Source organism: Lemur catta, chromosome 6 (assembly GCF_020740605.2).
Source record: "Lemur catta isolate mLemCat1 chromosome 6, mLemCat1.pri, whole genome shotgun sequence".
Classification (NCBI taxonomy): domain Eukaryota; kingdom Metazoa; phylum Chordata; class Mammalia; order Primates; family Lemuridae; genus Lemur; species Lemur catta.
Genome location: NC_059133.1, coordinates 63,941,592 through 63,957,401, shown reverse-complemented (window position 1 = coordinate 63,957,401; position 15,810 = coordinate 63,941,592). Strand labels below are relative to the sequence as shown.

General features: G+C 38.9%; 2 protein-coding genes across 4 annotated transcripts in view; one reads left to right on the top strand and one right to left on the bottom strand.

The window, feature by feature from the left end:
- YAF2 (YY1 associated factor 2) overlaps nt 1–10,768 on the bottom strand; it is an 82,360-nt gene extending 71,592 nt beyond the window's left edge. The window contains exons 1-3 of one of the 3 annotated variants that reach the window (XM_045554012.1): nt 10,559–10,715; nt 10,011–10,136; nt 7,993–8,370 (exon numbers count right to left, since the gene is read on the bottom strand). In XM_045554012.1, the coding sequence (XP_045409968.1) occupies nt 8,169–8,370; nt 10,011–10,136; nt 10,559–10,584 (354 nt within the window). In that variant the 5' untranslated portion in view covers nt 10,585–10,715 and the 3' untranslated portion in view covers nt 7,993–8,168. Of the gene's footprint in view, nt 1–7,992; nt 8,371–10,010; nt 10,137–10,558 lie in introns of those variants that run through there. The other 2 variants (XM_045554011.1, XM_045554010.1) reach the window with 2 other exon arrangements.
- A 2-nt stretch (nt 10,769–10,770) lies between these two features.
- The window catches only part of PPHLN1 (periphilin 1), a 177,683-nt gene continuing 172,643 nt past the window's right edge, over nt 10,771–15,810 (top strand). The window contains exon 1 of the mRNA XM_045554001.1: nt 10,771–10,847. The gene's annotated coding sequence lies outside the window, so the exon portion shown is untranslated. The remainder of the gene's footprint in view (nt 10,848–15,810) is intronic.

Here is a 15,810-nt window from a genome sequence, read left to right as displayed (position 1 = left end):
AATGTACATAAATAGTAGGACTGTTAAATTTATATACATATTTAATACTTTAAAAATCATCCCAGAGACCATCTTTATGAGAAATAAAATAATTTTATCATAGGGTGACATCCATATCTTATTGGTTATATTGGCAATTATCTTCAGCATGCTATTCAGGTTTTTCAGTTCTTTTTCCTTTTTTAAAAAAGCACTGTTTTGAACTGCACAGGCTTCAAAGAAAAAAACTTAAAAAAATAAAAAGCATTGTTGATCTCATCACCAGGAAATGGAGAAAAAAAGAAAATAAAAAACACTGTTGAGAAGATTAAATAGTTTAATCCTGTACAGCCATTCTGTACAGTCACAGTGGCTGACACACAGTAAGTGCTCAGTAAATAGTGGCTGTTAGTGTTAAGGAATATAGTGTTAAGCGGTTTATAATTTATTACTGCCAAATTAATTTTTAGTTACTATTGGTAGTTTCTAGGCATAGGAATTCAGTATAAGCAATATCTTTAACACTTACGAAATGCTTTACTGTATTCAGAATGCTTTCCTATGTATCTTCCATTTGCTCACTGAACCAGCCTATATGGCTGTGAGGAAGATGGAAACCTAGTCATAGAACTAGTATTAGAGCCCAGATTGAAACCCAGGTTGTTTCATTACCAGTTGATATTTTTACCCATTCACCTTGATAAAGAAGTTTATAAAACTATTCTAGTTGGGTGAAGGTTTCTTTGCTCATTCCTCTTTCCTTCAAGGTTAGACACAGGGCCAGCATACTTAATAGAAAGTTTTAGTCCACTGAAATTTTACTTTAATTGTGTAACAACTATCATCTTAAAAACAGCAGTTTCTTTTAAAAAAAAAAACATATATACACACAGATTAAAAAAAGAGGGAAAAAGAAGGCTTTACCCAGCAATAAAGTGGCAGCTGTTTCAAAGAATATCATTTGGCTGAAATTTCTTACGGGAGACGGTGATCAATCGAATTGGAAATTGGCCATTAAGTTAAAGCACATTTTACCAAAAGTGCTTTACTAATAATGGCCACAACAATTGATTTTTTTTTTTTTTTTTTTTTGACACAAGATCTCACTCTGTTGCCCAAGCTGGAATGCAATGGCATCATCATAGCTCACTGCAACATCAAACTCCTGGGCTCAAGTGATCCTCCTGCGTAGCTGGGATTACAAGCTACATACCACCAATGCCCAGCTAATTTTTCTACTTTTTGTAGAGAGAGGGTCTCACTATGTTGCTCAGGCTGATCTCAAACTCCTGGCCTCAAGTGATCCTCCTGCCTCAACCTTCCAAAGATTAAAGGCATGAGCCACCACGCACAGCCTGATTTCATACTTAACCTGAGCAAAGGTCTGCTCCAAAAACTACGACTATGTTGGAAAATTCACTTTCAACTCCTTCTTGTATTTATTCATTAGCACATTCTATCTTCTATGCTAAAATTCAGACTCTTAAAACTCTGTAATTGGGTCTCATCCACAATTTTATAGTCCTTGTATAATTCATGGCATATGATATGAATACCCAATAAGCATGTTCAGAATTCTAGAATTTTGTTCACTACCACTTCCAATAATTCACACATGTATACAGGAAGGTTCTTTTTCAAATAATGAATTTTATACACTGAATCAAAGCTTATTTTTTTAAAAACCCAGTATCTTATTTTTTCTAATACCTATATTCCTCCTTCAACAAACCTTTATTGAATACCTGTTATTTCCATGGCACTTCACCAAGCACCTGCGAAAAAAGACAATTAAAAACTCATCTTTCCCTTAAAAACCTCATAGCATAGCAAGGGAGTAGAGGCATACATGCAACCCAACTAGAGTATTCTAAATGACATAATAAAGGTAAACATCACAAATGGACCTTGAGGAACTATTCAGATTCTATAAAGAGAACACAGCTACTCTCACAGCTTTAACCAAATAGCCATCCCTCCTCTCTCTGGTTACTTCGACCTCTTAGAATACCTGGATTCATGGGAAAGGCACAAATCAACCTTGGTTTATGAGGAAATGCTGAAGCTAGATGGAAATCACATTTAGAGAGATGCACAAAACACACAAAAAGGCAAAGGAAGCTAGGTCTAGAATGGGCATGGAACAATGTCACAGGGAATAGGTGTGTGAGTTGAGTCTTGAAGAGTAAGTAGGAGTTCACTAAGCAGGCGAAATGATAATGGAATTCCAGAAAGGTATCAGTGACTAATCCTGTTAGCCTGAACCTGGACAATTACGATAGCAATAAAGCACAAGACAAGGAAAAATTACATTATTTTCCTAATTTCTGCCTAATATCCAGTCATCTGCTAGTTTACGTCACAGATTTATCTTTAAAAACAAGTAGATAGATAAAATACTACCTCAATCATAAGGAAAAAAATTCATTCCCTTTTAACTGTAATTAAATTTAATTAGTTTCAATTTTATTTTAAACTCTATACAGTTCAAACAAATGTAAAATCTGAAAGCTAAACTATTTTTCAATTATCCTGATGTAAGCACTGAAAAACACACCAAAAAACACCGTAGTTTTTAAATAAACAATCTCAAATACCACAAATTTATACAGTGTATTTTAGCTTTTGATAGGCCCTCAAATGTCAACTCTCTTAACTTTAGAAATCATTCAAAAGAAAACTTACAATTTAGTCCAGGAATACATTTCATAATATGCCATATACTTTCATGACTATTGGTTTACTTTATTCAAGAAACACTTCTCATTTTTAGCTACACTACATAAATTTCAATAATCTAAAAACAATGTGCTCACTTAGGCAGCACATACGCTAAAATAATAATCTAAATAACAAGACTTAAATAAGTGGTTGCAAAGGAGATCATAAAAATAATAAATATACAACTTTCCAAATTGTATCTTAAAAATGCTAAGGTATTCATGTACAATATCATCCTTGAAATAATGCTAAAACAATTTATACCTACCACTTAGTGACAAAACAGCCTGATAATATTTTTATAAACAGTCTTAAGAATTATTGGAAAAGCAATGTTGGGTGTCAAACAGCAACAGTCAAATTAAAAGGAACATTAATTGAAAAAGTTAAAATATCTATAATATTTCAGGTACTTTATTAGCTTCTGGGAATAGACAGTCTCTGCCCTACAGGGCAGATAAATGTCTAGACATATTAAAATATGGTGATTCTCTAAGAATAACTATATATGTACACCATCATGTGTCATTTAACAACAGGGATACATTGTGAGAAATTCACTGTTAGGCAATTTCTTCATTGTGGGAACATCATAGAGTGTACTTAAACAAACCTAGGTGGTATAGTATACTACACACCTAAGCTTAATGGTACAGCCTATTGGTCCTAGACTACAAACCTGTACAGTATTCTACTGTACTGAATACTGTAGGCAACTGTAACATCATGGTAAGTATTTATGTATCTAAACATAGCTAAACATAGAAAAGGTACAATAAAAATATGGTATTATAATTTTTGGGACCACTGAGGTATAGGTGGTCTGCTGCTGACAGAAACATTGTTACGTGACACATGACTACATACATATTATAGAATCAATGATAGTTGGGAGTGGAGGGAGGGTAATCCTAGTGAGTTGCTTTGAGAAGTACCATCGGATAAAAATACTTCAGTGCTGATAAAGCATGGAATTGATTAGGATATGCCACAGGAAATGAAGCTAGGAAGTTAGTTTAGAGACAGATTATTACAGCCTTGAACACCATGCTCAGGAGCTCATCCTTAACTCAGTAGCCACTGAAGAGGCTTCACAAAAATTTTTTTTTAAATATAGAGGGACCAACATAATCAGGTTTCAAAAAAAATAATGAAGATAATGTTATCAGCATTCTGAAGGAGAGACCAATTTGTCCAATAGCTCATGAGAGAAATGATATGAGCTTCTGAACTACAGCTACATAAATTGGAAAAAGGATAGATGTGAGACCATCCAGAGGAAAACAGGATATGAGGGACAAGTATGAGTTAGAATCAAAGTTGAGACAATGATAGTTTCTAGCTAAGATTACTGAAAGGAGTTTATGTCACATACAAAGTAAGGAATATAAAGAAGTAATCATGTTTGGGTAAGCAGAAACTGATTTCAGAGATATACAAGGAAAATTGTGAAAAAGGAGTATTATACAAACATCAAGGAACGAGTTTCAATTAAAAAAAAAAAAAGGCCACTAACACCAAATACTTCAGAGGTGACATCAAAAGAAGACTGAGATTAGGCCACTGAGTTTAACAACCAGGTCACTAGTTATCGGACCTCACACAATAAAGGATAAAGGAAAGAAAAAGAATGCCTGCTGAAGTAAATCTGTTGCATGTAGAACCTCAAGCCAGTAAAAACTCTAGATCAGGAGTTCACAATGCTTTTGGTCTCAGATCTCTTTACACTCTTGAAATTTAAAAGAGCTTTTGTTTATGTGAGTCTTATCTATCAATGTTCACTATATTAGAAATAAAAACTGAGAAAAATACATATTTATTACCTAATTTAAAAAATGCATCACAGGTTAAGTGACATTTTTATGAAAAAATCCTACATTTTCCAAAACAAAGATAATTTTGTGTGAAGAGCAGCACTGTTGTATATTTTTGCAAATCTCTAACATCTGGCTTAATAGAAGACATCTGGATTGCCCTATTTGTCTCTACATTCAATTTGTTGCAATATGTTGTTTTGGTCCAAGAATATGAAGAAAATACCACAGATATGTGGTTGAAAAAGTAGTTTAATAGCATTTTCAGATAATTATGGATATTCTTCTTTGATTTCACATAAAAAGGGAGAGTTGTTTCTCAAAGGTTATTTGCAAAGTGAAATCTGAAACTACATCAATGAAGTTTTCACAGTGTTCCCTTAAAATCCACTGGTATTTCGTACTTTGAATGGATTATCCATGCATGGTTTTATAAGATCAAACATTGGTTATTGGGAAAACCTAGCTTACTAAGTCATGTAGATCTTCCAAATTTTGACACATTTCATGATAAAATATCGTAAGTTTATTCATTGGTATCACTGCCAATCTTATCAGAAAAATCTTTAAAGTACTCGGAAGCTCTAAAGCTCACTGTTACGGTTACAGTTTTCAAAAATTCTAACTTTCACTTGAATGATTTATTATCACCGGCAACAACTATTATCAATTACTTTCCTTGAAGTGACAGATTTACTGTATTCATTTTCAAGAAAGTACATGCTAAATATCCAAATCTGACTAATAAGTTTGTCAGGTAGTCTTTCAAATAAAAATGATGTTCTATGAAAAAAGTAGCGAGGTCTGCTTGCAAGTCAAACTATTGAAGTGCTTTCTTCTGAATCAACCACTGTACTTCAGTACGGAGAACTGCTCTATGTGTTGTTCCCATTATGCCACATAGAATATTAAAAAAGACATGAGATTTAATAAAATTAGTAACTTTTACTGCTTCATCAAGGATATTCTTAAATGAAACTAGCAATATTTTTATTGCATGTGCACAGTGGTGCAAATTACAATGAATTGCATGTGCACAGTGGTGAAGATTACAATTTGGTGCACTGCTTTGATTCATGCTAACAAGCTGGCAGTTTTATCCACCACTGCCTCTGCACCATCACGTCTTCAAATTATTATGAAAATTGTTTAGACCTCAGTGACTGAAAGGGTCTCAGGAAACCCCAGTGTTTCTCAGAACTCACTTTGAAAACCACACTTTGAAATCCAGATTATCTAAACACTAATTACTTTCAAAGTTTCCCTGTAAACAATGAACCCATGCGTGTACTCTAAGCTAAAGGGAGGACAAAAAAAAAAAAACAAGAAACCTCCTACAATGAGTTGTCTCTGAACAACTAAGTGGTCGCTCAAAAGGCTCCTCAGATAGGTAAGGGAGGCTTAGGAACCATATATTTCTAAAAAATGGGCTTATTTAAACGGTGCTCAATTTTTTTCCCATTCCCACATCAAGAATCTAGAACTGGTACCAAACCTCAAATTAAAAGATAGAAAGCAAGTATGACAAGACAACAATGACACTGAAAAAATTTTCATCAGATAATAGTTGGTTTCCTTAAGGTTTCTTCAGAATGTGAATTTTATATTCTTTTTACCAAAAGTCAGATCCTTACCATAATAGTGTGTTCTGTTATAAACAAGATATTTTTTTAAATGAAAAAGTTTCACCTCTTCAGCTTACACATAAAGGAAAGATTTACTAACACTACCTCACATACAAAATTTGGTACAGTTCTGTGTTTCTAATTTGATAACAAAACTGTAAAATTGTAAAGAAACAAAGAAACATCCACTTTGCTTGCCATTGTATGTCCAGTACCTAAGCTCTGCCCTTGTATAAGATGCTCAATAAACACTTGCTGAATGCCAAACGTTGAAGTGGTTGAAATGAGATATGAACCCAGGTTACCAAACTCCTAGTAGAACACCTACTATTCTTTCTACTATGAGAACTCTTTTTCTCAGCTCTCTAAAATAACACCTACCAGAAACCTAAAGAACTACTATAATACACTCTGAGAAAATATAATATTACCTGTTACACTCAAAAGCCTGCTACTGACTAGGTATTATTAATATTTAATAGGTTCTCATTTAGACCACAGTTTAAGACCAAAACAAATAACTCTATTATTTTCATTTCTAAATATTTGCCATCTGAATTAAGCAGTAATTTTCCATCCCTATGTGAAGATGTAGCAATAGATAGAACTCGCCTTAATTGAATCATCATACATTGATTACCACCCTCACACAGGCTATCCTTAATAATGTATTTTCTCTGTGATTCAGAATGGTTCTTATTTACTAATTTGTTACAGTTTCTTATGTTTATATTTGAGATATTTATTGCCTTATAAGAACTAAAGAAGGAGACTGTGCAGCACATTTGAAAATAATTTGTCACTGCAGCATTATTTTTCTTTTTACAATTTTTCCTTCTGGGACAAATAGATGACAGTAAAAAAAAAAAAAAAGAAAAAAGGTACAAAAATCTTTCCTGTCAGTTTGACATTTATCATTGTTTCCCTTAAAAAAGCACAATGTAAAAAATTTCAGGTACTTGAACTATCTGGTTCTTTAGATCCTGGATTTAAAAAGAATTAATCAAATTTAAATGAATTAAGGCAAGTACAAAATTGAAATTCAATCATAGAAATGGCATAAATTTAAAGAATATATCAACTGAGGAACTGTAGTTACGTCAAATCGTTTCATTTTGTAACACATGCTATGAATGTAACTTCATTCTGCAAAGACACGACCTACCAAGGATACAGTCAAAGGAAATAGTCTTCTGTTTCAATATAAAGGATTTGAACTAGATATTCTTTAAAGAAAAAAATACATATTGTCAGTAAAGACTTGAAAGGGAGACCATAAACTCAAATCTTCTCTGGAGGTTTAAAAAGAAAACTTTTTTTCAAATGTCTAGAACAGCTTAGACTTGGCCTCACATTTGGCAACTGAGACAGAATCAGCTCAAAGGTCGGTCTGACCCAAGGGATTCAAATCCTGTCTGTCGGTCACACAAACAAGTCATTAGCAAGCATCCTTCTGCTGTGCAGCTATCAGTCCTACTTCGGTACTTGCCAACCTTATTCTTTAAATTATCCTGTTAATTAACATGTCAGTTGTGGAGAATTATTTCTTCCAACTACTCAAACTTTTTCTTCTTAACAATGTTCTGCAGTCCTTTAATTCTGTTTTTCTAACATTACCAGGGAGGGAAATATTTTGTGGTACAATCAATATCTGCCCTATTAACGATACCCTGTTCCATTGTTCTATCCAAACATGGATTCCACTCTGAATTTCAGAAACAGCAGTAGGAAAATAATAGATAACAGAGAAATTAGAGCTCTTAGGTTTAACTTAGGGGCCAAAATCAAAAGAGAAGAGACAATTCAGAGAGAGGAAGGAAGAAGCTGAGAGGGTTGTAGTGTAGAACACTTACTTTTAGGAACAGAGTGTCCCTTAGATTTCTGGTGAGTTGCCCAGAGCCTCTTCAGTTTCAATCCAAATGACAATGCTTCTCTGAGTCCTCCTCAAGTAATGTTTCCACCACTAAAAATTGGATCTACAAGAGCTCAGATGTACTGGTAAAAAATGTCAGGGGCCCCCATGTGGGCCTCAAGCCTTTTTTAAACTAGGCCCACTTCTCTGTCCTGGGCCAACTCCCCTGTGCACCATATTCCTTCTTCTTCCAGGTGCCAGGTATTCGGCCTGTTTCTTCTCTTCTGAGCTGCCACCACCTACTCTATTTCTCAGGGTTCCTCTAACCCCAAGACTGGCTGTGGAGTAGGACACCAGCTTCCCCCCTTCCTTGCTGTCCCTGCAAATAAACATATAGGCTCTTCTAGTTTCAGTATTTTTCTAATGGCTACAAGAAAATAAAGAGGGAACAACAAAATGCAATAATATAGTACCAGAGATTAAGATTATAATAATTGTCTCCACTTTAATGTTCCTGCCTCCAAAAAACAAATTTTCTAAAAATTGCTTATTGAGCATTTTAAAAAGTACAAAGTACTAACACAGATATACAAACACACTGTAAACCAAATCCAACCTTACAGACATAAAGATACTGCTTTTCAAAATACTTAAACCACGGGTCCAAAAATAGTAACCACAATCATTTAAGCAAATAGGTACTTTTTTCTTTTTGGAATGTTTTCTTATATTCCCCTAAATTTAGTTATTATGTTTGAAAGTTTGCTTTTTGAACATGAAAAATGTTCAAAATATTTTACCCAATGTAAATGGGAATTAATATACAAAAATCATATTATGACTTACAAAAACCAGGCATATAAAAAGTGGCTAGCTTCACTGAGAAAATTTTAAAATTTTAAGTTATTGCCAACCATTTCTATCTCTATATTTAAAAAATTGAATAAAATTCTGTAAATGGTGTTTAAAAAAATCAAGTACCTCATATTTAAAAAATCTAACCTACTAAATATCTTATGTCAGTATTATATAGGCCCTCTTTTTTAAAGCAACAGTAAAACATATTAGTATGCTTATTGTGATAGTTCAGTTTCCAATGGACTTTGTAATACCCAAATATATTACTTATCTAAATATTAAGCTATAAATCTAGGATTTTATCACAGGATTATAATGAATTAATTCAAAGGCTATCTTCCTATGAAGGAGAAGGAGCTCTACGACTAAGTGGTGGCAGATCAAGAATGCCACTGACTTTGAATTTCCTGGATGATTCTCTTTATTCACTTAATTCACTTAAGTGGTTTTTTAAAAGACAGAATTATTATACTGTACGTATACAATAAAATAAACTTAAGACTGAAAATAGAGATCCTTTTATCTCATTTGTCTAATAGATTGCCATTTAATCAAACTAAGATATTCAAATACTTTTAGTAAAAATAAGTTCCTGTGACTGGGCTCATCTCCAACTATTTATTTATAAAATATTAGAGAACTGGAATAAAAACACTAAACCAAACCTTGATCTGACCCTTCCAGACATCCGTCTACAGAAAGAAGTTTAATTTATTGTGTATTCTAAAATCAGATACTTCTTTGAAGAACGAAATTAAATTACATCCTTTGCTCCTAAAGAGGAAATCATGGTTTTTCCTTGATTCCTACACACTAACACAATAATGCAGCCAACATTTTTATACCCGGAGTGGGGAGAAGGGCATTACACCCAGCGATAGGAATTAAATCGCAGTAGCTAATGCCTCCCTTAAATAATTTATTCTCTCTTGGCAGCAAAAAAACGATACAGCCTCTTCAATTACCCTTCACCGCAAACCATCGCTTGGGTCGTGATCAATGTGACCCAAACCCTATCGCGGCCACCACCTCAGTCTCGCCTCCTCCAGCCCGGGCTGCAAGTGTCCCGCGTGGGGCGACGGGGAGGGCGGCAGCCGCAGGGGCGTCCTCCGCGCCGCGACCCCGCCGGCCGGCGGCGCGCGGGGCAGGCCCGGGACTCACCGGGTGGAGGTGCCCTTCCGCACATCGCACATCATGCACTTGAAGGCCTCGGCGCTGTTCCGGAAGGTGCAGACGCTACAGTCCCAGTAACCCTCATCCGAGGACGGTTTCGGCTGCCGCTTCGGCCTGCAGGACACAACCCGGACACGACGCGGCGCGGGGTCACCAGCAGGCCGCGCCCCGCGCCGGGGCCTCGAGGCCGCCCCCGCCCCGCCCCCATTCCGCGACCCCCGCCCCGCTGGCCCCCGGCGCGCAGCGCTCCGGCTCGGAGGGGGAGGGGAGTCAGGAAGGGGGAGGGCAGGAGTGCGGCTGCAGTCGCCGCCGCCACTCTGACACCCCGGCTGCCGCTCCGGCAGCCGCCGCCGCCATCGCGGCCCCATTGTGGGGCGGTCGGCGCCGGCCCCTCACGAGGCAGCGCTCGCGCAGCAGTGGCGCCGCCCCCGTTCTCGCCCCGGTGCCCGGGCGGCGAGCGAGACGGCTGCCCCGAAGCCCGGCGCGAGGGCCCTGCCGCCTGCACAGTCCGGGCCCGAGGGCCCGGGCGCTGTTACCTGGTGGGGCTCTTCTTGTCTCCCATGGCTTGGCTACCGGTACACGCCGAGAGTCTCCGCCGCGGCCGCTCTGTTTGTCAATACGGAGGATAATAAGCCGGGCGGAAGCGGGCGGGGGAGGAGGGAGGGGGCGGGGAAGGCCGCACCGCCGCGCTCGGGAGCCGCCGCCGGATCCCACGCAGCCTCCAGCTGTCGGGGAAACTCCTGCCTGGGCGCACGTGACCCGCGCCCGCCAACCAGCGGCTGCGCCGGAGACTTCAAACGCGCCCAGCGCGGCCCAGCACCCGCGGTGAGTTCGCAGGCGGGCGGGCGGTGCGGGGGTGGCCGCTGCGGCCTCGGGCGTTCTCGCCGCTTCTTCGCCCTGTTCCCCCGCTTCCCCTCGGCACGCCGGGCAGGTGGCAGCTGCTGTGCGCCCCGGGGCCCCTGTGGTGGGGAAACGTCTGTCCCGCTGGCTGACGGGGATGCGCCGTCATCCCGTGCGAAGCCCGCTGCTAGGTGGGGCCGGCGTTCGGAGGCCAGCCGAGCTCGGGACAGGAGTGCCCACCCGGGGTCTCTAGGTGGAACCGCTTTCCTGGACACAGCGGTTCTTGGCTACTCGGTCCCCGCCCGAAGGATACCTGGGGGAGGGCGGGCACCAACACTGAGCGCCATTGCTGGATGCCTTGAAACACTGTCTGGTTTTATGCACACAAATGCTCTACCAAGTAAGGATTGTCACCGTCACCCTTAATTTAGAGTAAACGAAACCGAGGCTCAAGAGGAGTTAGGTGGTTTCCTTTAGGTTGCATAATTTTAAAATGACAAAGCCAGGAGTCTAACCCTGCTTTAATTCCAAACTCATTCTTTTGGCCTTACAGGCCTCTGCAGTTGCTGCTTTTAAAAGAAAACGAGTACAAACTCATAACCCCCTTTTTAAAATAAGGAGTTTACATGTGCCTTAAACGCTGTCTGTTAACTAAGAAAACAACACCTTCCCCCCAGGTTTCTTTACCTCGACTTACTGGAGGCCCTCATCCTATAGCAACAGCCATCCAACTGGCCTCTGAAGCTCCATTCCCACCTCCCCAATCTATTCAGTAATCCACAACCAGATAAATAATAAAATGTTGTTAACATTATGCCACCACTCTGATCAAAAACTGCTAAGGGCTCTCAGACTCCTTAGCCTGGTATTCAAAGCCTTTCACACATCTTCCCTACCTCTGCATCCCTCTCCTCATCGGAAAAGCTACCTAGGACAAAGACTGTAGAGGAAAGTCATTCATTCCCTTACCAGAACTTTTCCTTCATACTCAGGGATTACTTCTTTCTTTTTTTTTCTTTTTTTATTTCTATTTTTCTTTTTAATTTCTTTTTCCCCAATAGCAGCTGCTTTGCTACAAAGGGATTATTTCTTTATAAAATATTTCCCTCTTTGTCTCTACTGTTTCTGCCCATCTTTCTGGGTTTACATCAAGTCCGAATTCCTGTAAAATAATTTTATAGCTAAACTACAAAGGAAATAGTACAGTCAAAAGTCCAGGGTTCTCAACCTTCTTCCCCTTTTCTTTAACTGGTAGACCTTAAGGACATTTTGCTTAATTTCTGTAATTCTCAACTTCATCTGCAAAATGGCATTTATTAATACATGAGGTGGTTGTGTGATAAGAATAACATTTCTTGAGTACTGTGTATTTATTAAGAGATTCTTAATAAATCTCTTTACACAAATGCACATTTCAAATGGCTCAAAATATTATGCAACCATTCCCATCAACTGCAGGTGCTCCTTAGTTTATAATGGGGATATGTCCTGATAAACTCATTGTAAGTAGAAAATATCACAGGTCGAAAATGCACTTAATACTTTGATAAACCAATCATAAAGTAGAAAAATCATAAGTTGAACTATTGTAAATCCATAGTCTATCCCTTTTTTTTTTTTTTTTTTGTGAGACAGAGTCTCACTCTGTTGCCTAGCCTAGAGTTTCATGGCGGTAGCCTAGCTCACAGCAGCCTCAAACTCCTGGGTTCAAGTGATCCTCCTGCTTCAACCTCTTGAGTAGCTGGGGCTACAGCCATGCACCACCACATCTGGCTAATTTTTGGGTCTCTCTTGTTCAGGCTGGTCTTAAACTCCTGAGCTCAAGCAGTCCTCCCACCTTGGCCTCCCAGAGTGCTAGGATTACAGGTGTGAGCCACCGGTGCCCCTGCCTATCCCTTCATTTTAAAGACAGTGAATTTAGGGCTAAGGTTAAACAGTTTCTCTTTAATGAACAGGCCAGGATTAAAGTTCAGGTGTCCGACTAGTTTTTCACCAAGCCATGCTTTCTGATTAACCAAATCACTCCAAGTTAAAGCATTCTCTTAACTCATTGCACCATCGGTACTTTTTGCAAATGTCGCTTTTTGTGACTCAGATCTGGATTCTGAAACCCAGAAACCATGAGGAATATGATTGAGGAGAGTATACAAGAGAATGAGATCTGAGATCTAAGATCTAGTATTCAATCTCAATGCAATGGGTAAACTTAGTTAAGTCACTTCATTTTTTTTCATATGTAAAATAAAGGAGTTAAAACTATTATCACAGCTTTATCCAAGTCTAAAACATTGTGATGTTTTTAAATTCCTCAACTGGATGGATCTTCAAGGAGACTGACAAGAAAAGTGATGGCAACAGTGTATTTTTATTTTTTTATTATTATTATTTTTTTTTGAGACAGTCTCACTTTGTTGCCCTGGCTAGAGTGAGTGCCGTGGCGTCAGCCTAGCTCACAGCAACCTCAAACTCCTAGGCTCAAGCGATCCTACTGCCTCAGCCTCCCGAGTAGCTGGGACTACAGGCATGCGCTACCATGCCCGGCTAATTTTTTTTTTCTATATATATTTTTAGTTGGCCAGATTTCTTTCTATTTTTAGTAGAGACGGGGTCTCACTCTGGCTGGTCTCGAACTCCTGACCTCAAGCAATCCACCCGCCTCGGCCTCCCAGAGAGCTAGGATTACAGGCATGAGCCACCGCGCCTGGCCTAACAATGTATTTTTAAATCAAAACTAAATCAAGCACTCTAAAAATCCCTAATACTGCAAATCACTATCTTACTAGAGTATAATCTACATCACTAGAAAGTAAGCTCCACTTCTTTATCATAAACTCAAGAAGGGCAAGAACTTTTATTTAGGGTTTTCATTGTAGCACCTCGAGCCCTAGAACAGTACGGCACATAGTGGGCACTTGATAAATAGTCTGAGAATGAATACATTCACTTGTGTCACAATTCTTGAATAAGGTTTTGTGTTTTTTTTTTTAAATAGGGATTTACAACCCTTTAAGCATATTGCATGCAATGGATGGTCAATAAATGCCGAAATTTATAGCAACCCTTCAAAAGGAACTTTACAATTCTGCAAGTCCTTGTAGATGAACCAGGAATCCAATTTTTGTAAAACACAAAAGCACATGCGCTTGCCTTATGCCAGCTGCCTCCCATTTATTGGTGTTCATCTTAAAAAATTTTCTGCCCATACTAGGTTTACATGGTGACATTAATGCCGGAGCTATTCCTCCTATTTCACCTGAAAAGATCACACCTTTTCCTGAAAGTATTTCTCTACTATCTGGAAGAGTGGCTGATGGAGAACAGAAAGATCTTTAACACTAGAGTGGCCCAGGTTCTTACCCATTCACGTGTCTTTTCAATACATTAACTGAGTTCAGTACTTCAGACATGTAGTTCATTAGGGTTACTTGTAAAGTGACACAAGCACTTAACAATAGTTTGAACAATTTAACAATAAAGTGTTGAAGTTTTCTAATGATTTACTTTTTTTTACTTTTTTTTTTTTTTTTTGAGACAGAAGCTTAGGTCTGTCGCCCCGGCTAGAGAGTAGTGGCATCATCATAACTCACTGCAACCACAAGGCCTCTAGGCTCAAGTGATCCTCCTGCCTAATCCTCCTGAGTAGGTGGGACTACAAGTTCACGTCACTTCGCCTGGCTAATTTTTCCATTTTTAGTAGAGCCGGGGTATTGTTCTTGCTCATGCTGGTCTCGAACTCCTGAGCTCATGCCATCCTCCCACCTTGGCCTCCCAGAGTCCTGGATTACAAGAGTGAGCCCCTGTGCTTGGCCCTAATGATTTACTTTTTAAAAAATTATAATCCCTAGATCATTGCTATGGTTCCATTTCCCTTCTAATATGCTTTCTAGAATAGGAAAGGCTGGAGTAGGTGAACAATAATCCGTTCTCTGTGGAGGTGAGTAAAATGAATGAGAGCCCCTGTCTTAGATCAAAAGACTGACAGTGGGATCTCAGAGACCTCAGATTCCTCTGATTAGTCCTGAATTTATTAGGTAAACAATAACGATTAAAAACTATATATTAACATTATATATAATTATTAGGTAACAGGAGCTAATACCTGAAATGAGAAATGCCATCTTGTTCACCAACTGATATTGAAAGAAAACGGGATAACTAGGGGAAAAATGAGCTACAACCCTTCCCTGAGAGAAGGAACTCAAAATGAAGTATAACAATAAGCTCCAACCATGAAACCATCACGTTTTAAAAGGTTCATTTGTGTGGTTTTTGTTTGCTTGGTTGGTATCTGATTTTGTTGCTTATAAAAACAATATGTGACTACTTGTGCAGTATTAGTTTTCTAGGGTGCCGTAACAAAGTAACAAAGTCTGGGTGGTATAAACAACAAAAATTTATTTGCTCACAGTTTTGGAGGTTAGAAGTCTGAGATCAAGATATCAGCAGGCTTGGTTTCTTCTGAGGTCTCTCCTTGGCTGTGGATGGCCCCTCTGTCTTCACATGGTCTTCCCTTTGTTATGTCCGTGTCCTCAACACCTCTCCTTATAAGGATACTAGCCACTGGATTAGGGCCTACCCTAATGACCTCATTTGAATTCAATCACCTCTTTAAAGACCATGTCTCCAAACCCAGTCACATTCTGAGATACTGAGGGTTAGAACTTCAACATAGGAATTTGGAAAGAGGGAGAGACACAATTCAGCCCATAATATCATGTTACGTTCAGCAAATTTTTTTTTTTTAATTAACCCATCTAATGCATTGTTGAAACACTACTGGTACAGGTTCACAATCCTCATCTGAAACGCTTAAGGCTGGATATATTTTGTAAGAAAGACATTTGGGAGGCTGGTGCAGCGGCTCACACCTGTAATCCCAGCACTTTGGGAGGCTGAGGTGGGAGTATGCCAGGAGTTTGAAAGCAGCCTGGGCAGCATAGCAAGACCC